General features: G+C 41.1%; 1 protein-coding gene across 1 annotated transcript; it reads left to right on the forward strand.

Annotated features, from left to right (window-relative positions):
* Nucleotides 1-10,303: 10,303 nt before the first annotated feature.
* On the forward strand, nt 10,304-11,879 carry LOC117095381 (peptidyl-prolyl cis-trans isomerase A-like). The gene has a single exon (XM_033232120.1). It carries the CDS (start codon nt 10,304-10,306, stop codon nt 10,796-10,798), a length of 495 nt encoding a protein of 164 aa, XP_033088011.1. The 3' UTR covers nt 10,799-11,879.
* The last annotated feature ends 14,112 nt before the right edge of the window (nt 11,880-25,991 follow it).

Raw genomic sequence — 25,991 nt, forward strand, 5'->3', positions numbered from 1 at the left:
AAAAAGTATGCCCAAACAGAGCAACAATAAAACCTCATCTGGTAATGATGCACACTTAATGTGGATCGTATCTTAGAAACTGCCCCACATTTGGCAGTTGTAGCCCTCATGCCAGTTACTTTGTCTTTCATTCTGTAATTAAACAGTATTCCTTTTGTTGGGTTTGGAGCTTGCAAGAACTCCATCTTTTGACTAATTCACCTTCAAATGAGTGCCATATCTTGATGTATTACCACGATAGGCTGTACCACACATGTAATCCATCATAGCAGTTAGCTGTTGCTGGGCTTCCAGGATAGAGAAACTGAGCCAGATGTTGTTCTGACACATTGGAGTAATGCATCAACCAAGCCTAGGGCTCCAACGATCTATTACCCCAAGATGGCTCTGTCCAGAATAAAGATAATCCTGGGGCATATGGAGCTTTGTGCAGGCTTAACAGAGACCTACTCAGGGCTGAGAAAGACTTTTCTAACACTGAGTGGTTTGAAATAGATATTGGTTTTCCAGACCCAGTTCACCAGGTTTAGTAAGGGGGTACACAGGCATACACATGTATTGCTGTTATTGATCAAACTCAGGACATCAATTTCTTACTAATGTATTTCCGAAAAATCAAATCCATCCCCAGCAGCATTTTATGTATCTTAATCTTTACTGTTGATGATGAGAATTGTCTTTACACAAATCTTTCAAGTCAGCAAATGATGTAGGCCACTAGTCCATCATCAGGGCCCCCAGTATGTGTAAATAAGAACTGTTTAAATATTGACTGCTGAGAATATTCTGAAATCATGTACTTCCAGATTGTTTTTTGTTGCACAAGTGAAGACTTTCACTAGTGTCTACATTGCCTTGGCACACAAGAGCATAAATGAAGTCACCTAAAGCACTGACATAAAATACACAGGAAAGTATAACTATTCCTCATTTAGGTACTCCCATTTATCCAGCCTTACCAGTACTTACACTTTTGTACCTAAATCTCCCATCAGCAACATGAGAAATTATTGACCACTGTAGTGAACAAAAAGATAGGACTTCCTAGAATTGCAGGGGTGGTGAGGCAGCACAGGCAATCAGATCTTTTTGATGACATAACAATCCTGTATATCTTAGCAACAAAATTTTAATTTTGCATAAATAGGAGAGTTAGCCAAATAGTACAGAAAAGTTTGATTCAGGAATCCTTCATTCTTCGCTACACTCTACACAGCCAAAAAATAATCTTGATTAATATTTCCATAAATAAAACATCCCCAAATAATATTGTTGGCACTTCAATGGAATTAATATGGTTATCAGCAATTTCTTATTAGATTCATTCTCCCTGTCCCTGCCAGTTGAATTAAGGTCTCCCTTTTTATGCAGGCACAGAATGATCACTGTTCTTACTTCTCCATCATGAAATGAGCACGGGATTTCAGAGGCATTTTTCTTTAGGAAAGCAATGAAGGCTTTATCTAGATATGGATATAGTAGGGAGGGTGACCAATTTGTCCCACTTTGCTTGAGAGTTTCCTAGTTTTAGGCCTGCATTCTCTTGTCCTGGAAATCCCTCGGTCCTGGGCAAACTAGGACGTTCGGTCACCCTAGCAGTAGATCCTTAGGAACTCACACTTGGGGGCAGTGTAACTAAGCCAAAAACCAGGCCATTCTGTCTAAGCCCTAGACTTCTATTTCCTCCTGTGCAAATAGAAATAAAATGCAATGTGGTGAAAGATACAATGGGAACTAGGTTAAGCAATGGGTTTGTAATAGGTGCACCTCTTCACAAAGGGCCTTCACATAGATCCAAGAGAGAAAAGAAAGGGATGTAACATTTATTAAGCAGCTATTTTAGTCACTTTACCTATCACATTCATATAATTCTTACCACCCCCAAAGTAAGTGCTATTAATAATATGTTTTATAAAGCAGATTACTGAGACTCAAAGAAGCCTAAGGTCACATAAGTAATGAGTGAGTGGTGAATTAGAGATTTCAGCAAAGGCCTTCCTACTCCTTAGCACAGCTTTGGAAGTAGACAGAAGCCAGGCCCAGTCACTCACATCTGTAATCTCAACAGTTTGAGAGCTGAGGCAGGAGGATCGCTTGAGACCAGGAGTTTGAGACCAACCTGGGCAACATTGGCAGACCCCATCTCTGCAAAAAATTAAAAACTAGCCAGGCACGGTGGCACACCCCTGTAGTCCCAGCTACTCAGGAGGCTGAGACAGGAGTATCACTTGAGCCCGGGGGTGTTGAGGCTACAGTGAGCTATGATCGAGCCACTGCACTCCAGCCTGGGCAACAGACAGAGACCCTGTCTTAAAACAAAAACAACAAACTAACAAAAAAGAAGTAGACAGACATAGTACAATTACAGAAAGAGTCCTGCCCAAAATAGACTACTCGACTGCCTGTAATTCTCTCCTCATAAAATGTGTTTTCTTTCATCCGGAATATGTTAATGGGCTTCAGTTAAAAGGCAAAAGTTCCTTGCAGGAAACTTTTTCCTTATAGGGAATTTGAAGGGGTTGAAAGTATTATAAGGTAACATTTTTCTTGTTGGCTAATCTTATAGATGTTAAATGACAACCAGCTGAAAGTAGGATGCTGCAGAGTAGCCTCCTGTGGATGGAGTGTTGAAATGCAAGCAGAGGGCCTCAAAGATAGATGAATCCAATACTGAATGCTCTTCTTTTGTTGTATAATCAAAGGCACAGACTAGGATCTTGCAATAGAGTTCTGGTTATATTAGGTTGGTGCAAAAGGAATTGCGGTTTTTGCCATTACTTTCAATGGCAGACACTGCAATTACTTTTGCACCAACCTCAGTGATCCAGCCTCTGAGTGGCCTTGGCAGCCTGGGTTCCTCAACCACAACCTGAGGGAGTTGGGCCAAACAATGGTTCTGAGCATTCCCTTCCAGTCTAAAGCTGTAGACTTCTAGAGCAATGTGGTAGGTTTCTCAGAGCACTTTCTCAGAGGCCAATATTCTAGTTCTCACCTTGACCTTAAAAGTTGGCAGGATACACACAGGATTTGCAGCCTCCTTATTAATCCCAGAAGCAGCAGAGTGCCAGAGTGGAAAGAACGTGGGGTTTGGAGTCAGATCTGGGTTGAGATCCTTGCTCTACCATTTGAAGCTGTAATTTTGGGCAAGTTTCCTGACCTCTTTTTTAAAATCACATTACATTCACCTACAAAATAGCAATGAACCAACCAACTGGTAGCTGTGTTGGGAGCATTAAATGAAGAAGCACATGCATAACCCAAGTGACAATGGCACGAGGCTGTGCAGCTGTTTCACTGGGAACTGCCCCTCACATAGGACTTCCCAGTTATTTCCAACACCCTGTAGGCAGCCTCACCTGGATGCAGAAGCAAGCCCCGGATGACCCTTCACCTTGGCTTCCCTCTCTGGCCTCCACAATGATGTCCCAGTTGCCCATCACTGTGCTGTCATGGTCAATGGCTGTCACCAATCCTTCTGATCCTTCAACTCTAACAACAGGGGAAGGGAAATTGACCCTCAGCCACGCCTTCTGATCTTTCCTAGCTCCACCAATTTCTTTTCCACAGTTAGAACACAGTTCAAGCCAACAGAAGAACTTGTCTCCTGCATAAAAATACTGGAGATCCCATCAAATGTAAAAATTACCTTCAATTTAATACTAACCATTCCACTGGAGTTGTCAAATTCCTAGAAACAGAAAGTAGGATGGTGGTTGCCAGGGACTGTGGGGAGAGGAGAATGGGGAGTTGTTATATATAATGGGTACCAAATTTTACTTTGGGAAAAAACAGGCCAGGCGCGGTGGCTAACGCCTGTAATCCCAGCACTTTGGGAGGCCAAGGCAGGCGGATCATGAGGTCAGGAGATCGAGATCATCCTGGCTAACACAGTGAAACCCCATCTCTACTAAAAATACAAGAAATTAGCCAGGCGTGGTGGTGCATGCCTGTAGTCTCAGCTACTTGGGAGGCTGAGGCAGGAGAATCACAAAACATTCTGGAGGGGGATGGTAGTGATGGCCACTACCATTACATGGTAATGTGAATGTATTTAATGCCATTGAACTGCACACTTAAATATGGTTAAAATGATAAATTTTATGTTATGTATATTTTACCACCAAAAACAACAAAAAAATTAAACTATCATAGAAAGACCACAGGTGTTTCCTGAGACTCACTCCCAAATTCCATTTCAATGAACAGCCAGGCCAACTCTGAACCCTAAGGGAGAAGTATAGAAGGAAGCAAAGAACAGTTCCAGCTCTGGAGGAGCTTAAAATCTGGTGCAGAGAGCTCACTTGCCTGTAAAATAGTGAAGAGAGTCCATGCAGGAAAAGCTGACCTCACGCCCTGGGATCGTTTGGTGTTTCCAGTACTGCACTCGGACCTAGTGGCCATCTCGTGTGGGTTTCATGGGAAAACAGTTTCTCCATCACAGCACAAAGAGGCCCTTGGTGCTTCCTTATGATTCTGTTCGGAAAACAACACAGAAAATTAGTCAACTATTAATTAATCATGAGGTTGAGGCACTGGCATCAAACTGCCTAGGTTAAAATGCTAGCTGTGTGATCTGGAGCCATTAACTTGATCTCTCTGTACCTCAGTCTTCCCATGTTTGAAATGGAAAAAATAAGTACTAGTACCTACCTCTATGATCCTTGCATGAATCAGGTGAAGTGACCAGGTCTCACTTAGCACCTGGTGAGTCACTGGGTATTATTCCTGACTGTGCCACCATGCCCCATTCCAAGTTAAGATCAAATTAAACTTGAAGTTTAAGGTTATATGTCTGCCTTCTTAAGTTTCTTTTTTTCCTGGACTGTCAGACTTTCTCCCTGAACAGTGGTTTTTCCAGACTTACCAATCAAAAGACTTTACACTCTTCACGATTACTTTGCAAATTTCCTTAGAAAATCTCTTTTTATCCACCCAAAGAAATTTTGACATACAAAGAGTAACATTAATATGTAAATTAGCATAGAGTAAAATTCATTTTGGTGCCTCCAAGGCAGTATTTTTATAAATACAGAAACATAATTATGCATCCTCTAGAGGACTAAAAATAATTATACAAATTTACAACAAAGCCCAAGGCTGTGTTTCCTTTTAACTGACTGTTTCTAATATCATTTAAATCTTGTTAGAACTTAATTACCAAATCTCTCTTGTAATAATTCAGGTGGAAGATATAAAGTCTAAACTTGCCATTCAGAAAACAGAACCTCATCAGACAAACAAAGACACTGAGGCACTGATTGCCCGAATAGGACAACAGAAAAAATTCTGTCAGGATGGAGCCATGTTAGGCACTGAGACAAAGAGGCCCTCTGAGAAAAAACATTAATATTAATATATGAGCCGTGTTAATTATTTTAATCTTAATTTCTTGGAAGCACAAGATTACATATTATTATCATTGTAGATTATAAACCAAATTAACCATTTCTCCCTCTTTCATTTTCCATATTTTCCTTGTCTTTTTCCAATTAAGGTCAGTATGATTTCAGGGCAACATTCTTTTCATAGCAATTTAATTACTCTTTCGAAAATCTATCTAGAATGTGTGTGTGTACGTGTGTGTGTATGTGTGTGCGTGCTTCATATCTAAAGATCAGCTTATGTTAATGTGAAAAAGAACAGTGAACAAAGTCAGGAGCTAGCGTCCAATGTATACTCCGTTTTTAAAGACAGTAATTTATTGGCACTTAGAAAAAATGGACTCCTTATTATGAAATAAAAGGCACAAGAAACTCGAACATTTGACATTTGAACACATTTTCTTTTCTTTCTTTCTTTCTTTCTTTTTTTTTTTTTTGAAACAACATCTCACTCTGTTGCCCTGGCTGGAATGCAGTGATGCAATCACAGTTCACTGCAGCCCTGACCTCCTGGGCCCAATCAATCTTCCTGCCTCAGCCTCCCTAGTAGCTGGAAACAAACACATTTTCATTTACCACTAGTTAATAATATTATCTAGGACTTTTGTAGCTCCCTGGAAAATTGATTAGTCAATGTATGCTGTAAAGAATAATAATTTGTTCATGTGCGGTATCTCTAACATAGGTTGTTATCCATTATAACAAAACCTGACCAATTAATTTTTCAAGTACAAGTTCCATATATGAAATGTCTGTACATCACAATTCATTCTAGTCACTACGAAATGTCAGTCAATTCAGTGAAAAAAATATTAATCAAAATGATTGTTTGAGTTATTGAATCTCATTTTTAACAATTATTTTGGTTTTGTGTAGACATAGAAATGTACATACATTTGTGCTTATGATACATGGATTTTTTTCCCATTTCAATGGCTTTAATCCTATAGAAAGATATGTAATTCTGCTATTATTTATACACAGTATACTTGATATATGTGCGGGTAAAAGGCCTTGCTCTTGCTTCTTGTCTTCAAGGACTTTTAAAAATACCTCCTTTGGGCCAGGCTCAGTGGCTCATGCCTGTAATCCCAGCACTTTAGGAGGCCAAGGTGAGCAGATCACCTGAGGTCAGGAGTTCAATATCAGGCTGGCCAACATGGTGAAACCCCGTCTCTACTAAAAATACAAAAATTAGCCAGGCACGGTGGCAGGTGCCTGTAATTCCAGCTACTTGGGAGGCTGAGGCAAGAGAATCACTTGAACCTGCAAGGCGGAGGTTGCAGTGAGTCCAGATCATGCCACTGCACTCCAGCCTGGGCAACAGAGTGAAACTCTGTCTCAAAAAATAAAATAAAATACCCCCTTTGAATGAATCCAAAGGAAGTATCACTTTGACAGACAGACTTGGAATGAAGGCTCCAACGGAATGGGTAGATTTTTCTATTTTAACTCATCTTCTTTCACTGATGTGTATTTCTTTGAAAAGTCCTCCCTCTTATGCCATATTCTCCTTTTATCATAAAATTAATCATTACCTCTGTTCAAGCAATATTTAAGCTGTTTATGATTTGGGGAAATTCCAGTCTTGCAGTGCTTAAATTTCCAAGTCATGCTCTTGGTTGTCATTTGTAACTGGTCCGACTGGGACCCAAAATAAGTAAATAGACCTGTACAGATTTCATATCCGGAGGAGGGTCTAATGAGCAATAAGGGGAAGCAAAAAGATTGGATCAGTCCCCATGGAATCTCTAAGCATTGCATAGAACTAAGTGCAGGATGATAATAGAAGAGATTCAAGCACGTGAGTTTCCCCTCATCTCTTTTTGTTAGTGATGGCAGAGTGTTACTCAAAATCAGAAGACTAAATATATTGCCTTGGCTGCTGAAAATGAAAATACCTAAAAAAACTCTTTCTGCAGATACTACACATAGGCCTTACAGCCTGTGACCATCTTTCCTCTTGGCCAGTATGAGAAATCATCCATGATATCTGCCCATTGTACATGTCTGTTGCATTTGCCAGCTAATGTTTAGTAACAAGGGCTGTTTGTTCTTCTCAAAAATTTGAACTTTCTCCATTTGTGTTTACCTTCACATCCAAACTAGAACAACTCTGCTCTGAGTTAATTCCCCAATTTCATTATGGCCACACTGGGGAAGGGGAGAGGAATCTGTGTACAAACCAGCAGACAGAAAACAATGGGAACAGGCAGCAATCCAAGAGCTTTGGCATGATTTGCAGGAGAAAACCAGCTCTGATTAATGCTATCAAAATGCTTGTCTTTCCTGTGATTGATATTCCAGCCCCTTGTTACAATTATTGATGCTGGTGACCACTATTATGACAGTCTTTTTATAGTTTGCTGTTTTGGAAGGAGGTTGCATGGACTTCACCAGAACATTTGCACACCTGCCTCAATTTAACCTAAAACCCATTATTTTGCAAACAAAACATATAAACCCAAAATAGCAATCATTATTTCCCATATTCTGCTATTAAAATGCTCCTGCTCATGGTAAGGAGTAGATCTCCTGCTGGTCCACTATAGGAATAAGGCGTGAAAGGCAGTGTGGAGGGTAGGATGCACCATTTGAAGGTTCTTTGGCATATGAAACCTGGCAAACCAAAGACATCATTTGAAATGGTATTGTATGCCCTAGGGTGGTGACATTACAGCAGGCTGAAATCGGCATGTATTAAGTTTTATGAATTGTTGATCTTCAGGAGTAAGTGATAAAACAGTCACAAGTATCTAAAAACGCCCTTGCCCTGAAGAGCTTGCCCTGGATACCACAAATGTGCCTAGAAACACTATGCACCTCTGTGCATGGGGTTTGTTTGTTTGTTTGTTTTGAGACAGAGCCTCACTCTGTCACCCATGCTGGGGTGCAGTGGCAGGATCTCACTGCAATCTCCACCTCTCAGGTTCAAGTGATTCTCCCAATTCAGCCTCCTGAGTACATCGGGTTTTTTTTATAAGTTTGATATGAAATGTAAACAGGCTCATTTTTACTCTCAGATTATCCCATTATTCTGGTTAAAATAATTACCAGCCTAACCTTTGTGTTCCTTCTCATTTAAACTTGACTAAACTAACAACTTTTCTTAGTTTCCTGCCTCTGATTCTTACAGGATTGGAATTTTTGGTCTTCCTGTCTCCCCAGGGCAATATTTTAAGTTATAGCAGCCAGAAAACGATAAAGAGAGAAATAAAGTACATTTTACAAGTGCTTTTCCAGCGAAACTCAAGTCATTTTTCTTGTAATACATAGGTTTAGTAAGGACATTTAAAGGAACTGGTATTTTAAAAGGAAGACATTATTAAAAATAAACCTATATACCTTCCAAAAGACTTACTTTCTCGAAAGGGTATTTTTGTTAAATAATAGTTAATGTAAGTGCACAGGATTAAGCTCCCTGCTATATAGCCAGGACTTAGAATTGTGCCCAGTATACGGTAGACATTCAACAATACATGAATGAATTAATGAATGGAACTGACAGAAATAAGCCTTTGTAGAGGAATGTTCTATAAAAGTTGTTGCCATTTGGATTGATCACTGTGGGCAGTCAAATCTTGATGAAAATAGACAAGTAGGCTGCACTTAGTCTAGATATCTGTCTGTACCAATATCAGATACGGCTTTCTCTTTCTACTTTTTAGTATGAGATTTTTTTAACATATAAAAAGTTAGAAGAAGAATTACAGTTCAAAAGATAGCAATCATATTTGCTTTGTCTCTGTGTGTGTACAACTTGATAGTAATCTACAAACATCTGACACTTTGCCTCTAAATACTTCAGCATTTATCTCTTAAGCATACGAATACATGATCTGATTGCTCTTCAATGAAAATTTAAGAAAACAAAATTAAAGAATAGGATTGTTGGGGAATTACTGATACAATAAATAAGGACTTTAAATCACCAAGTTTTGAGCCTAAGTATATACAGCAAGGCTGAATGGTGGGATTCTGCTCATTGTTCCCAGTTTCCTACAAATGGAAATCCTAAGCATCTGTGAAATACTCTTGTCTGATTCCCACCCAAGGCCTCTATTGTATCTGTCGTTTAGGCTCACGTGAAGTGCTCTTATGCACCCTTTACTGCTCTCAGCCCTCAAAGCTTCCTTGCACCATGGCCCTCATTAGGATTTAAAGGAAATTCTCAGTCTCTGACTGGCATAGCTTCAAGTCCAAGTAAAGGACAGTCTACTTAAGAATTGTATTTATAACATAAGATTTGCTCTAATGCTCTCTACTGGACATTGCTGCCAGTTACTTATAGCTAGGAAAGACCTTTTTTCCCACCGTTACAGGCTTAGAGCTTTCCCCTCTCTCTCTAAGCATTCTCTCTGAATGTGTATGTTCTACATTTTGCATGGAAAAGGAGCTCCCAGAGTGAGATCTCAGCTGAAATGAATGCTCTATGGGATGCTGAATAGAAATATTATCTTTCACATAATGAGCACCTCCATGCCCAGACTCCCCATTCCCCATCTCATTAGGGCAGCCAAGAGCCTTCGTGTTTAACCATTGTTCTCCCTATGCTATTTGAGCTGCATCATATATATGCATGTTCTCAACAACATGGATGTCAGCAAAACAAATATGACCATATTTAATTCAGATAACTCTGTGTAGACTGGAGCTACTGTTTGCATTTCGACTCAGATGCTGAATAATTACATACCAATTCATTGAAGACATATGTCCAAGGTTATTTTCTACTACCAATGGATTTGGAAAAATATATGTTTCTCCATAAGATTCCTCCCTAACTTGCCTGGGAATTTATCTGGAAAGTGAATGTGGGAAATAGTAGTAGCAAGGTTGAGGGAACAGGACTCCACCTTATTCCATAAACAGTCATTGAGTGCTTTGCAGATGCAGCCATCGGGAGCTCTGTATTACCAGCCATGTATTACCCCACTATGTTCTTCCACATCTCTGTCAACGGTGAGTCCTTGGGCCATGTCTATTTTGAGCTGTTTGCAGACAAGTTTCCAAAGACAGCAGAAAACTTTTGTGCTCTGAGCACTGGAGACAAAAGCTTTGGTTACAAGGGTTCCTGCTTTCACAGAATTATTCCAGGGTTTATGTGTCAGGGTGGTGACTACACACACCATAATGGCACTGGCAGCAAGTCAATCTACGGGGAGAAATTTGATGATGAGAACTTCATTCCAAAGCATACAGGTCCTGGCATCTTGTCCATGGCAAATGCTGGACCCAACACAAATGGTTCCCAGTTCTTCATCTGCACTGCCAAGAATAAATGGTCGGATGGCAAGCATGTGGTCTTTGGCAAGATGAAAGAAGGCATGAATATTGTGGAGGCCATGGAGCACTTTGGGTCCAGGAATGGCAAGACCAGCAAGAAGATCACCATTGCTGACTGTGGACAGCTCTAAAAGGTTTGACTTGTGTTTTATCTTAACCACCGGACCTTTCCTTCTGCAGCTCAGGAGAGCACCCTCCACCCCATCTGCTTGCAGTATCCTAGATTCTTTGTGCTCTCACTGCAGTTCCCTTTGGGTTCCATGTTTTCCTTGTTCCCTTCCATGCCTAGCTGGATTGTAGAGTTAAGTTTATGATTATGAAATGAAAACTAAATAACAACAACAACAAAAAAAATAACATTCACTTCCAGGCACTACTCTAGGCACTGAAGATAGAAAGATGAATCCTTGTCCCCAAAACTACATAGTTAGTAGAATACACTAATTTCTTCAGTTGGTTTATTCCAAGTCATTAAGCCATTTATTCTACTTGAAGATGCAAGAAGTTATTAAATTAATAAACTAATTACAGTTTTACTCTCTGGCAGCCCTTGAGTTAAATGTTTAGATGCATTATCGCCCTATCAGCATTCAAGTCCACAAAGACCTCAAACGCCAGAATCTAAACAGATACACTGTACTGTTCTCTACTTTCTTGAATGATAAAAAAGAGACAATTCCACCTGAAATAAATCCCAGGAATTTGAGGTCATAACGCCCATGTTTATACCAATTGACTCTTTCAGTTGGGAACTCTCTACAAGGCAGTAAACTCTTTGCATTTCTCTTTCCACAACTGTCAGATGAAGGTTGGGCAGTTGGTAATTTAGCCAGATGATAGTGTGGGTTTGTGTGTGGATACATGTGTGTCTATGTTTCAATATGAATCACAGTGATTGTGGTTCTCTTAAAAAGCAAAATATAATATTTATATCCACATATCCCATATAAGGGTAGATTTGGGTCAGACAAGGCTTTCTCTAGCTGTCCTGATTTTTTACTTCACGCTCTAACTTCCATTCTCCCATAGGCTATCAGTGAGAGGAACATGTGGAATATCACTCACCCACTGAGAAAAGACCACCTGAGATGCTCATTTTGTTGCAGAAAATAAATGTTCACTGAAGAACCCTTGTAATTGGTCATGTCAGCTTCTAATTATTATCATAAGACTCTAAGACTAAACCAAGAATCAAAATAATACAGCCTGTTTTAATTAATGGGACAACTAATGATTGGCTGAAATAAGATCCCATTTCCAGTGCCAAATGCTGCCAGGGCAACACTAATTCCTAGCACAGTGCCTGCCACTTACTTAACATATAAATATGAGAAGGGGCTGGGGGTTGACTAGAAAGATTATCAACTTTGGGGCGGACAAATCAAGGTTCAAATCCTAACTTACTTCTTAGTAGTGTATGACCTTAAAGAAGTTATCTCATGTCGGTGACCCCAGCTGTGAGGTACTACTATGTGATTCTACTTTATCCATATTCCCCCAGCATGATCCTGCCCCTCAATAAATACACTTCGATGGAAAAAATAGATGCTTACTACTGATTGACTGGTTGCCAATTCAATCAACAATCCATGATATTATGCCAGTTAATGGTACCTGTAAGAATTTTGGAAGCATCTTTATCATCTCCATATTCGTCCCTACCAATAATCTTATTTATAGTATCAAAATCTCTCTTAAGAAGCCAAGAAACGTGCAAATATCAACCTGTTTAATACAATTTTTAAATGGATTCAGAGAGGTGATGTCCCTTAGTCAAGCTGCTATAAGGTGATTAACCCTAGAGTGAATAATGAGTTTCTTATTCTGAATCAAAATCCTGGGCTCTCTCCTTAGTTTGTACCAAGACATTGCAGATTCTACTTTCACTTCCTGCTGACTCAAGTAACTTTAAGACATAGGATATGAGAGGTGAAAAGGACCTCAGGTGAAAAGACTGAGGTCTAGAAAGGATGAGTTACCTGGCTCAGGTCACAAGGGAGGTAAGGAAAAGAGTCAGAACTGGGTCCTATCTCCTAATTGCCAGACCGGGGGCCCTTCTGAGAACCCACATGATGAATACAGAGAAGGACCCGTTTGCCCTTCATGAGCAATAGAGTCCCACAGCCACGATGAACGAGGCTTGAAAATGAAAGCAAATGGAAATAAATGGAAAAGAAGCAACTCTTGGCCATCCCAACCTTTTGTTGTCAAATGAGCCTTTAGAATCTCCCTGCTCAGTAGACCCTTGATGGGGATAAGACAGACGCAGAAGCCCAGGGCAGCTCTACTTTACTGGCCAACAGTTACCATGAAAACTAAAGGTAAGAGTGGTTTGGCTGGGCGCGGTGGCTCAAACCTGTAATCTCAGCACTTTGGGAGGCCGAGACGGGCGGATCACGAGGTCAGGAGATCGAGACCATCCTGGCTAACACGGTGAAACCCCGTCTCTACTAAAAATACAAAAAACTAGCTGGGCGAGGTGGTGGGCGCCTGTAGTCCCAGCTACTAGGGAGGCTGAGGCAGGAGAATGGCGTGAACCCGGGAGGCAGAGCTTGCAGTGAGCTGAGATCTGGCCACTGCACCCCAGCCTGGGCGACACAGCAAGACTTCGTCTCAAAAAAAAAAAAAAAAAAAAAAAAAAAGAGTGGTTTGGCCATTTCCTGAAGTTTGTAAAAGGCTCACCTCTTTCTTTCTCCAGGTTTCCTTGAATATCTCTTCTTTTTATCAGCAAAAGTTTGGTTCATGTTTGTCAACACTTATTAGGATAGTCAGTGGGTGGGGACAAAGGGCAATTCATCTGTCTTTGGCCTAATTGCAGATAAACTTCTCTCAGTCTATGGCCTAGTTGCTGATAAATTTCCCTCAATCATGATGACTATAGCAATATTATAATTAGCTATCATAGAGAGATTTACTCTACTCTCCACCACCCTACACATGGGGTGTGATCAGCCTCAGGAGGGTCTTCAATCATCTTGTCTTCCTCCTGCCATGACGTCTCCAGCCTCAGGCTAGACCAGCTGCCTGGAGATCTTGCCCCTCGCTGCTCTGGACTAATCCCAAATGCTTCATACCAATACCAGCCATTTGTGGCTCCTTCCCGCCACCTACCCTCTCAACACACACTTTAACCTGGGTCACCAGCAGATCATCCCTCAGCAGACAGGTATTATCTAATCTAATACAAATCCTCCTCTCTTCCCAAGCTTTTCCACTGTACCCTTAGGAACTCACTGATCAGCAAACTCTCCTACACCTTTTTCCACTTCTAAATGTGTCTTCCTATGAGAGCCTGTCATTTACAACATGATGGAACTGGAGGACATTATGTTAAGCAAAATAAGCCAGGAACAGAAAGACAAACTTCACATGTCCTCACTCATTCATGGGAGCTAAAACTTAAAACAATTGAACACAGGGAGACAGAATGATGGTTACAGAGGCTGGGAAGTATAGTGGAGCAGGGGAGTGGGGATGGTTAATGAGTACAAAAATGTAGTTAGATAGAATGAATAAGGTCTAGGATTTGATAACTACAGTCAACAATAATTTATTGTACATTTTAAAATAGCTAAAAGAATATAATTGGATTGTTTATAACACAAAGAAATGATAAATGCTTGAGGGATGGAAGCCCCATTTAGTCTGATGTGATTATCATGCATTACATGCCTATATCAAAATATCTCATGTACCCCATAAATATATGCACCTACTAAGTACCCATAAAATTTTAAAATAAAAAATTTAAAATAAAAATAAATTTAAAAATAAATGTATCTTCCAGCCCAGGGAAGACAGGCTGTCCTCTGAGGATTCTACTTCCAGCAGCCCTCTCAGCTAAAGACTGCCTCTCCTCTTCCCCAAGCACCTGAAAGCTGGGAGAGGGGTAAATGCTCATCTGGTGCCCCCTCGTAACTTCTCAAATGTCTGACCTTCTCCTTCAAAAACCCCAGCTTTTTTGAAGCCAATCACCAAACTATGCAGCCTCACAAGCCTCTCATTGCTGTGTGCTGGCTGCCTCCTGGTTCATGGAGTCATGGGTGATGTCAGCTTATTACTCACCGCCTTTCTCTTACCATAAACCCCATCATTGACTTTGGAATCAGCCAACGTCCTGAGACTCAACTCCTTGTCCTCCTTTGCTCCAATGACCTTAGCCATCCACTCACATGGTCGTTGGTCTAGGTCTAGTGAAATATCATCTTCAAAATAGTGTTCCACTATTTCACTAGACATAGACCATGTGAAACCTAGACCCTGCCATTGCCAATAACTGCAGCCTTTGGCTCCCAGACACCACGTTCTCCTTGTTTTCCACTCATCAACCTTTGCTGGTTCCTTCTCATCTCCTGACCTCTGAACATTGGTATGCCTCTTGTACTCTCGGCCTTTTCTCTACTCTATCCATACACATTCCTGTAAAGATCTCATACAGTCTCATGGCTTAAGATGAGTTTCAAATTTTTATCTTCAGTATAAAATAGAACTGAGCTAGAACTCAAAACCCTGAATTCTAGTCTTATATAGCCAACTGCTTATTCCACACCTCTGCTTTCAAGTCTAAAAGGAATCTCAACCCTGACATGAACAAAACCAAAACCTGATTTGAAACCAAATCTAACTCCCCCTCAGTTTTCCCCATCTGAGTAAATATTTATTCCAACCTTCCAGTTGCTCAGGACAAAGTTCTTAGACTCTCCTTTGTCTCCTTTCTGCCTCATGTCCCACTTCCAGCCCATTGGCAAACCCTTTTTCTTCTTCCTTCACAACGCATCCAAACTCTGGCCAGATTCTCTTCTCCATCGCCAGCGCTACTAGCCAGGTGTAGGTCGCTATCTGCTTTCACCTGGATTATTGTAAGAGCTTCCCAGCTGGCCTCCCTCCCTCGGTCTTGTCCCTCTTCTGTCTCCTCTCAACACAGCAGGCATAGTGGTCCTTCTAAGTGTATGTCTCATCTCTGTTCCAAACCCTCCAGTGGCTTCCCATCTTACACAAGGTAAAAGCCAAATCTTTGCAATGGCCTGCAAAGCCCTCCTCAAGCTGGCACATGTTACATGCAATCTGATCCCTTCCCCCCATCATGTCTCTGACCTCCTTTCCTACTACTCTTCCCTTGCAGAGTATGAGCCCTCCAAGATACCCAGGGCACCTCGCTTTAGCCACAGGCTTACCTTGCATCTGTTGTCATTCTGCCTGGACTGCACTTCCTGAGATATCTGTGTGTCAGTTCCAGTCCCTTCCTTCCAACCTTTGCTCAAATACTCAGACCAGGCTGGAGTGCAGTGGAACAATCTCAGCTCACTGCAACCTCCACATCCCGGATTCAAGCAATTCTCCTGCATCAGCCTCCCGAGTAGCTGGGGTTACAGGTGCACTCTGCCACACCTGGCTAATTTTTTTTTGTATTTAGTAGAGATGGGGTTTAATGGTGTTGCCCAGGCTGGTCTCAAACTCCTGAGCTCAGGCAGTCCGCCTACCTCTGCCTTCCAAAGTGCTGTGATTACAGGTGTGAGCCATGGTACCTAGTTATCTGTTGTACATTTTATTCTATTTCCTAATTTATAAAGTTCATTTATCCAAATCTGCTTTCCAAAACTTTATTTTTCTGAACCTTTATTTGAAGGTTTATTTATTTTTTTTACTCTTTAGCTTTTTACTTTTATTTTTTAATATGCATACCCAGAGTTAGAAATTTTCTCTGAGCTCTGCAACCAAATCTAATGTTATTTGATATTATATGGAACGTGTCTTTTTATATTTTTTTACTGTGGTAAGAACACTTAACATGAAATCTACGCTATTAACAAATTTTAAGTATACAGTGTAATAATGCTAACCACAGGCACAATGTTGTACAGCAGATCTCTCAATCTTGATCACCTTGTGTAATGGCAGCTACACCCATTAAATAGCAGCTCTCCATTTCTCCCTCTCCCCACTCCAACCCTTCTTCAACTCAACTAGTCGCTTAGCGTACCCCCGTACCCAAGCAGCCAAATGTTGCTGGAGAAAAATCACACAACCAAGGCTATCAGGACCCATTTCAAATTTAGGACCAAAAATCTTCAGTGAGCACTCAACACTATCTGACAACTAAACTTCCCTAGTAAATTCATTAACCTACTCCCAAGATGACTATTACACACTTTCTCCTCAATCCTCAAATCTCCAACATCTCCTCCCACCCAACTTCAGCCGAAGACCTTGTCATACATTTCATGCAGAAATATAGATGCAATCATGTGAAAACCATTTCAACTTCCCACCTTCATTCCACAAACTTATTTATATCTGTAGTCACATGCTCTGGTAAACTTGGGCCCTGTTTCCCAGCTTGCTCTCAGTCTCATGAGCTGGGCTCCTGAAACAGTTTCTTCTTTTCTGTGTCATCTATTCCTTCCTAAACTAAATCTTTAAGCACTAGCTCCTCCAGCAATTTTTTGTAAGTCTCTTCTCTGGCTACACTTTTTTCTTTAGTGATTACAAAAGCCCCCATATCTTCAAATATCATGGAAATGTTGATGATACCCAAGTTCATTTTACTAGTCCAGACCTCTTTCCTGAGGTTTAGATTTGCATGATAAATACATCTTTATTACATCTCTGTACATTTAATTAACATGGCTGAAACTGAGCTATTGATCTTCCCTATCAAAAAAAAAAATCATCCTAAATTATTTTCCTACCCTAGTACCACCATACACTCAATTTCTCAGGTCAAAACCAGAGTCACCTCCTTGGATTTCTTTCTCTCAACTCCACATTCAACCCCACAGCAAGTCCTGTCAGCATGATCTTCAAAATTTATCCTGAATCCAGACTCTTCTTGTCATCTCCACTGCAATCTCTTCAATCTACACTATTGTCTTCTCTCCCTTGAACCACAAGAAGAGCAACAAACAAGAAAAATAAGTTAGATATATAGCATGTTTCATCGTGATAAGAGCTAAGGAGAAAAAGTAAAGCAAGGAGTCAGAATAGAAAGTGTTGGATTGAAGGGGTTGACATTTGAACCAGCGCAGCTATGGGGGTCTCAGGCTTTAAGATGGGAATATGCCTGCTCATTCAAGCACCAGTAGAAGACACGTGTGACTGGTGCAGTTAAAGGGTGGGAGAGGCAGGAGATGAGCTCAGAATGGTCATGAATGGCAGGGGTGTGGGGCAGCCCAGTGGCCAGGACAGACAGAGCCTGGTGGGTCACGGAAGGGACTTGGGCTTTCACTTTGAGTGAGGTGGGGAGCCTTTGAAAAGTTTTGAACAGAGAAATGGCTTCCTTTCAACAGGATCATTCTGCTGTGGTGTTGAGAATAGATTACAGACAGCAAAAGTGCAAGTGGGCGGTCAGTTGAAAATAATCTGTTACAGAAAGTAATCTAGTAATTGCAGTATTATTATAATGTATTCTACAGTAATCCAGGTGAGAAATGTGACTTTGACCAAGAAGGTGGCAGTGAGGTAAGGTGTAGAGAAAAGTGCCAGAATTTTGGATATATATGTATTAGTTCTTGTATATATAATAGCTCTTATCACTATTTTTTATATATATACACATACACACACACACTTACATAAACATAATCTTCAGTTAGAGCTAGTAAGAGTTGCTGAGAGACCAAAAGTGGGTGTGAGAGTAAGAGAAGAGTCAACAACAATGTCTCCAGCATTTCTGGAGACCTTTTGTCTTCACTTTGCTTATTCCCAATTAATAATTAGAATAATCCATGAGGAAGGCTGGCAGACTATGGTCACAGTGGGTGATGGGGACGTGGACAGGGTCCTTGCAGGAAGTCTTGAGGTATCCCTGGCTTCTGGAACATGTCAGGAGAAGGGAGCATTGGCTTTTCCATCATCAAGCCAAAGATGCCCCTCTTTGGGAATATGTTTAGTCCCAAGAAGATGCCTCCTTGGAATTCTGCTTCTCTCTCCAACCTGATTCTTTGGATCAGTCAACCCAGGAGATGGAGCTGGGCCTGGACTATGGAATTCCCACTATGAACCTGGAAAAGGTTCATAAAACAAAAACAAACACAAAGCCTGAAGTTTGAAAATGACCAGTGGATAGCAGAGACAGGAATTAGGGATTAGTGGAGGTGTTGACCGGAGGGAGGCCCAGTGCCTTCACAGGCAGAACCAGCAACTGGAGGAAGAGAACAGTCTCTTGCAGCTGAAAGTGGACATCCTACTAGACATGTTTTCAGAGACCACTGCTCGATCCCTTTTAATGGAGAAGGAATTGGATGAATGGAAGAGTGTCTGCCAGAGGAGAAAAGGAAGACCCCAAAGACATTCATTGGGAGAACAGGGAGAAAGCCACCAATCAAGGGAGTAGGATGTGGCTAAGCAAATTTTTTTTATTTGTTTTGTTTTGGGGTTTTTTTTTTTTTTTTTTTTTTGCGGGGGGAGGGGTTGTTTATTTTTACTTTTTAGCCACACTAGTGAATTAGGTCCTGGAGACAGCATCATATAATGGGACCAATAGGCACTGATACCCTTGGGTTGGCAATAAGATGGTGAAATTTAATGGAGGAAACCAGGCCTCCAGGCCAGGGCAGTAACTAGGAAAGCACTCCAGATGCACTGCTAGGGATGCCAGCCTGTAAAGAAAACCTCAGGGAGGTCTGGGGGTGGTGATAAGCCTTGGGGTGCCCTCCACACATGTAAGCATGCAAATGTCCATGTCCCAGAATCACCATGTTGGACAGACACCATTGGGAGAAGCAGCTGGAGCTCATCATCTCAGCCCGTTTAGTGTTTGGGGTGCGACGCCAGTTCAAAAGAGCCCGTATTTGGGCTGCTTGGATGGGTGGCTCTGTTGGTTCTCCGCCCCTCTGACCACTCTCTCCCCGTCCTTGCAGAGTACTTGTTCCCCACATCCACAGCCTCCTCAGCTTTCGATTCCCAGCAGCACACACCAACCTTCCACTGCAACACTGTATTTTGTGCTACTTCTTGTTCACACTACTTCTTTTTCATTAAATGATTGATATTAATATTATTTTTAAGTCCATGAAAATGAAGTCTCATGTTTCTTTGAGTCAGTTTCAGAATTTCTCTAGAAATGTCTTTCTTAGGAAAGTCACTAATCAGTCCTCCAGTAGTAAGAAGGCCACCCGCTCTAAGGAAATAATCATTAAAATCAGTGACTCTGGAGCATTTTGTTGAGCAATGCTATGTTTCTCCAAAATTTGAATTGCTTTCATCAATGCCCATCTGAATTCATTTTAGCTTACATCAGTGATCTTCCAGGCTTCCCTGTGATCAAGGGAGAGGCTTCCCAACAAAATGCAAATCCTACTACCCAAGACACATGGCAAGGTGTGTGAGAAAAGAAGTCTGGAGAATCTGTAGAAGCACTGGGAGCCACATTGTCACCTCTGCTCAAATAAATATACCTACAGAAATCACTTCAGCAAATGGACCCTAAGCAGCCTCCAGTAGAAGCACAGGCACTGCTCTGGAATTCAGTCACCTGGAATCTCAGGGAGAACACCTACCTGCCGTGTGACTATGGGCAACCACTACGCTTTAGTGCTCCCATTCCTAAATCTTAAATGAAAATGTTAAATCGTTCTTAAGGTTGCTTCCAACACTGATATTCTATATTGTAGACACAATCTAGCTAAATTTTATGAAGGCAGTGGGGTAGAAAGTCAACACTGTCAAGTTTTCTCTCCTCCCATCTTATCCAGAGATTTGTATTTTATGAGCAGAGCACTAAAGACAATCACAAATAGATAGAATTCACCCAAGTACTTATACCAAATCTCCTCTTACCATACTGATGCCTTTCAGCAAAAAAGGCGTGAATATTGTTGGGCCAAAACTACACTTAAGGGACTGGTGCTGTTAAAAGTATGACATGACCTTATAAACTTCTCCTTCTCATTTTTCTTGTATTTTTTGACTTATCCGTTCAGATTTCCTTAATATATCTTCAATGAGTATATAACACTTTTTAAAGGCCAGGTTTGACTTTATACCTGGCCCCTTTATTATTGTATTAGTTATTTGTTGCTGTGTAACAAAATACCCCAAACTTAGTGGATTAAGAAAACAATTACTTATTAGGTCACACTGTCTGTCGGTCAGAAATTCATGAGGTCACGGTTAAGACACTGGCCAAGGATGCAGTCTCATGTGAGGGCCTAATTAGGGTTCCTTTACATAGCTGTTGACAAGAGGCCTGGGTTTCCCACCAAGGGCACCTCTCATTAGGCAGCTTGAGTGTCCTTACAGCATGGCCTGCTTTCCTAGAGCAAGAAATCTAAGAAAAAGCAAGGAAGAATTTATAGTATTGCCTTTTATGACCTAGTTTTAAAGATCACATGCTGCCACTTCTACCTTGTTCCATTCATTAGAAGCAAGTTGCTAAGCCCAGCTGCATTCAGGGAAGGGAATTAAGGCTCTATCTTTTAAGGGAATGTCAAAGAACTTGTGAATATGTTTTAAACCAACAGATTATAAATACTTTTAAAATACTCTGAGTATTTTTAGAACTAGTAGTTCTAGGTTCAACTAAAACCTCAGCCAGCCATGAGTAAACTTTAGAACTAGAAGAAAGCATTAGAGAGTGTACATTATGGCCCCATGGGAAAATGTAAAAGTGACCAAAGGCAGTATTGAGTCTAATGAAAACATAGTATCCTAGGAAGAGCCCACTTGTAGATGTGACAGCCCCAAGCTTCAAACTTGGCCTCCCATTCCTGATTGTGTGAACACTTAATTCCACCATGCCTCAGTTTCCTCATCTACAAAATGCGAGGATTAATACTTATTTTATAAGGTGTTGTAAAGATTAAATGTAATATTTTATATAAAGTTACTAGCACAAAATCTGTCATATAGCAGGTGCTCAATAAATCTTTTTTCTTCCCAATTTACTTGCTCCGCTAACAGGTGGCAGAGCTAGAACCAAGGCGTTAATACCCAGATCTGTACATATTTCTAGATATAAAGATCTGTACAGATCTTTCTAGTACATATTCTTGAGTCACTTGTCATTTTTCTTATTTGGATATTACCTGGATATTTTGGAGGTAGATGTCTTTTATCAGCCCTCTTGTTCAAGAATTTGTATTGGTCATTTAGATTTTCACTTATCCACATGCTGCTAATATGTTCTTTAAAGAAGAATCTGCCAGTGTGCTTTGTAAATTGGCGAAACAAGGCAATAGGTAGAGTAGGGGGCATTATCATATCAAAGAACTGGTATGTATCCCCAGCAAACCAGTAGCCAGAGTCTAAGTAAGCAGACCCATATGCTCATATGCCGAGCAAGAAATTTCTACTGTGAACAACAGCAGGACAAATTAAACCTCAGCCAGCCAGGAGTTACCCTCCATTGAGTGGGGAGGTGAACAGGTTGGTGAGCAAGGTGTTCCTCTCCGGCTTCCTCTTGTGGAGATTTTAGCTTTAAGTCTTTGTTAACCTCTGTGCTGACCTACATGAGTATGATGCCACTCTCCCAAGGCTCTGACCCGTGGTACTAGGTTACTATCTGTGGTCCTTGGAAGAGCTCTGAAAGGTTCACTAAACCCTCTGCACTTCCTTTTCTGGCTATATGATAGCCCTTGATGCCTTATTAATCTTGATAAGGAGCTAATCCCCACACCCCTAAATTCAGTCTTAGGCAAAGGAAACCATCTGAGGAACCCAGAGACTAACCCAAAATTTTTGCACAAAACCACCCACAGCTGTTTTGAGATAAGTGGCAGCATTTAATTTCATGAGGAAAGCAAAAGAATGTTCTGTTACAGGCTTTGCAGATTGCCTTTGCAGGGGTAGTTGTGCTTTTCGCTACTAACCATCCATTCTCTTCTGAGGCCTTCACTCACAGCTACTGCATGAGAATCACAGAAAGACCTTCCCTGACTACCCAGCTAGAGCACTCCTTTTCCACACCCCACCCAATCCCCCAGCATTTTGCTCCATAACATCTATCACTCTCTGAAATTTTCTTGTGTATGTGGTTATGTACTTGTTCACTGCCTCTCTCCCTACTAAACTCTAAATGATACAAATGTAGCCACCCTCTCTGTCTTATTATCCATAGCATGCAGAAAAATCCACCTCAAATATAATTTGATCAGTGGAGGAATACATGAATACATAATAGCTAAATGTATTGACTGTTTTACAGTATTATCAGTACTTTTTATTTAATCTTCAAAATAACCTGATAAGCACTATTATTATTCCCATTTTGTAAAGGAGGAAAGTGAGCCCCAGAGAAGTTAAGTTACTTGCTCAAAGTCATCATTCTAGCAAGAAAAGGGACTAGACTTTGAACCCAGAAACCATGATCAGTCTATAAAGGGGTCCCCTCAATATTCACCCTCTTTTCAGCCCAGCTCTGAACAATTTGAGAAATAAAACAAAAGAACAATAATGGGGATGGAAGTGTTATCTTTATAATTGATGGAGGCCAAGTTGGAAGACATTGAGTATTAGGCCTTTCAGGAAAAATGGACATTAACATTAAACCCCAGATCTGGCAGTCCTGTGCTTTCAGTCCTGGAAAGCAGTATGGAGGGGTCCTGCCAGAGGGGCTTACATCAAAGAGGGAGCAGAGCAATATGCCCAAAAAGAAAGAAGGAACCAAGCAAGGCCAGCTTTCTTCTCAAATTGACCAATCAAATAAGCCATCCCACCTCTCTAGGGCAGAGCTGGTAAAAGGGCACAGAGAGGCCACAAGTTACATTCTCTGAGTTCCCTACACAGGAAGAAAACAAAAGGATTGGGGAGATCACATCATTCTAAGAAAGCCACATGAGTATGGGGGGAAAGAGGGGTGCACGCACACCCACACGCATACGCAAAGGCATGACCAGCACTGCACACCCCACAGAGTACCCTGTACACCATTTTTGCAGACTTCAGCTTTAAACTCAAGTTGAGACAATTGTCTCAACACTGACTGATATTACACAGCTAACTCTGCCATGGGTGATTTGTTGCCTCTGATGCCCAGACAAATACAACTGGAGTAGAATTTAAATACATGCCATTTCTGTAGTCTCTGGAGCACTGATTTTAAATAAGGCTATAAAGGAACTCTGGGCTGGGGGAGGGGGCAGGAAGAAAAGATAAAGTAAAAATTTTTAAATCTGAGTGTGAGACCATCTGAGATGCCTAGCCCCGTGAAGCCACCCCACCTAGTAGCCCAAGGAGCAGGGATGAACTGTCTCTGTTGAGTCCTGCCCAAATTCCAGACGACAGAAGCATGAACTGTAAAATGGTTGCTACTTTGAGCCAGTAATTTGGGGGATAGTTTGTCACACAGCAAATAGACAACTGATACAGGGGCAAATAGATGCAGTATTCTGTGCATTTTATTTGATTATGAAATTTTTCTCTGTAAGATTATTCCACCTAACAGATTCTGGGAAACGCTGATCTAAGTAGTTAACATGATGGACATGTCTAAATCACGGTGAGACAACTCCTTAAAAAGTGATGGCTATGGTCTCAGAAATTTCCTTTTTAAAAGGTCTATTAGTCTTTCATGATCTGCCATTAGTTTCAAACACAATTTTTACAAGTTATTCATTCATTCAACAGATACTTGTTGAGTGCTAGAACAGATCATGTTTTCCGAAGGTAGCCAGAGCAATACCTCCCATCCCACACAGCCTGTGTCCAGTGTGACCTTGACACTCCTCCGTCAAGCGGAGGGGTCTATGTCCCTTTTCTGAGAATCAGAGTGAGTGTGACTTCCTGAACAAGAAAGTACTGTGAAACGACTGTTGTGTGACTTCTGAAGCTAGATCATTAAAATGCCAAGCACTTTGTCTTGCTATCTTGAGAAGCTTGCTCTTGGAGCCCAGCTGCCATGTGATGAGCAAGCCCAGCTAGCCCATGTGGAGAGATCATGTGGGAGGATCACATGTAGCTATCTTGGCTGACAGTCCAACTGAGGCTCTGACCAATAGCCAACACCAATCAATAAACACATGGGTGGGTGCCACCCAGTGGGCACCTCTGGGTATTCCAATAGCTAGTTAATGTGTGAATATTCTGGCTGACTGTCCAGCTAAAGCCTCAGCCAACAGCCAGCATCACCCAGTTGTGTGAGTGAAGACACCGTTAGATGACTGCAGCCCCTAGACATCTGGTCACACCTGGCTTCTTCTCAAATATCATGGAGGCCCCAGATATCAGGGAATGGAAACAAGTTGTTCCTGCTGTGTCAAATATCTAATCACAGAATCCATAAATAAAATGGCTAGGTTTTGGAGGGGTTCATTCATGCAACAATAGCAGCTGTGACTAGTAGGCATGTGCCCACTGTGTGTAAGGCACTGGGATCAATGAGGTGGAGAGTAGAAAGATAATTAAGACCTCAAAGATGTATTGTTTTAATTCCATAGTTTTTTTCTCTTCTTTTTTTTTTTTTTTTTTTTTTTTTTTTTTTTGAGACGGAGTCTCATTCTGCCATCGGGCTGAAGTGCAGTGGCACAATCTCGGCTCACTGCAACCTCCGCCTCCTGGATTCATTCAAGTGATTCTCCTGCCTTAGCCTCCTGAGTAGCTGGGATAGGCCCATGCCACCATGCCCAGCTAATTTTTTTTTTTTTTTTTTGTATTTTTGGTGAGAAGGGATTTCACCATGTTGGCCAGGAAGGTCTCTGTCTCCTGACCTCGTAATCCGCCCACCTCAGCCTTCCAAAGTGCTGGGATTACAGGGGTGAGCCACCACGCCCAACCTAATTCTATACTTTTACCTATCCAATTTCACCATCCTTCTTATGTCAACTTAAATGTTTCCTCCTCTAGAAAGTTTACCTCATATGTCATTCACTTTCAGACTTCTTAAGTTCTCCTACTGTGGCTTATAACACCTAGGCCTACCACATCATAGCTTCGGCAAGTTTTTCCTTTGACTGACTCTCCTTGTTTATTTTCTTCTGATCCACAGTAGACTGCAGGCTTCTGGAGGATAGACATTGTCCCTATTGTTCCTTGCTTCCTATGATAATTCTCAGCAACTAGCTCAAATCTGACACATTTGCTGAAAATATTCCATATATTTGTTGGAAAAAAAATGAAGGCATTATGCAATAGGTAAATAAATTAGTCTGCTTTGTTTTTCCTCAAATGTCTTCCTATAGATATGGAGATGAATATTATTTTCTCTCAAAAACAAGAATATATATTTTTTAATAATATACTCTACATTTATAGCCAGTCCTATCTCTTTCACTTCCAGCTTCATGCAGCCTATATGCCAATCATATCAAACTCTTAGTCCTCTTCTACATATCCATGGCCTTGGCCTTGTGCCTTCTCTTCCATTACTAGGAATTCTCCTCTTTCCTCTAT

Source organism: Trachypithecus francoisi, unplaced genomic scaffold (genome assembly GCF_009764315.1).
Source record: "Trachypithecus francoisi isolate TF-2019V2 unplaced genomic scaffold, Tfra_2.0 Lachesis_group13, whole genome shotgun sequence".
Lineage (NCBI taxonomy): Eukaryota > Metazoa > Chordata > Mammalia > Primates > Cercopithecidae > Trachypithecus > Trachypithecus francoisi.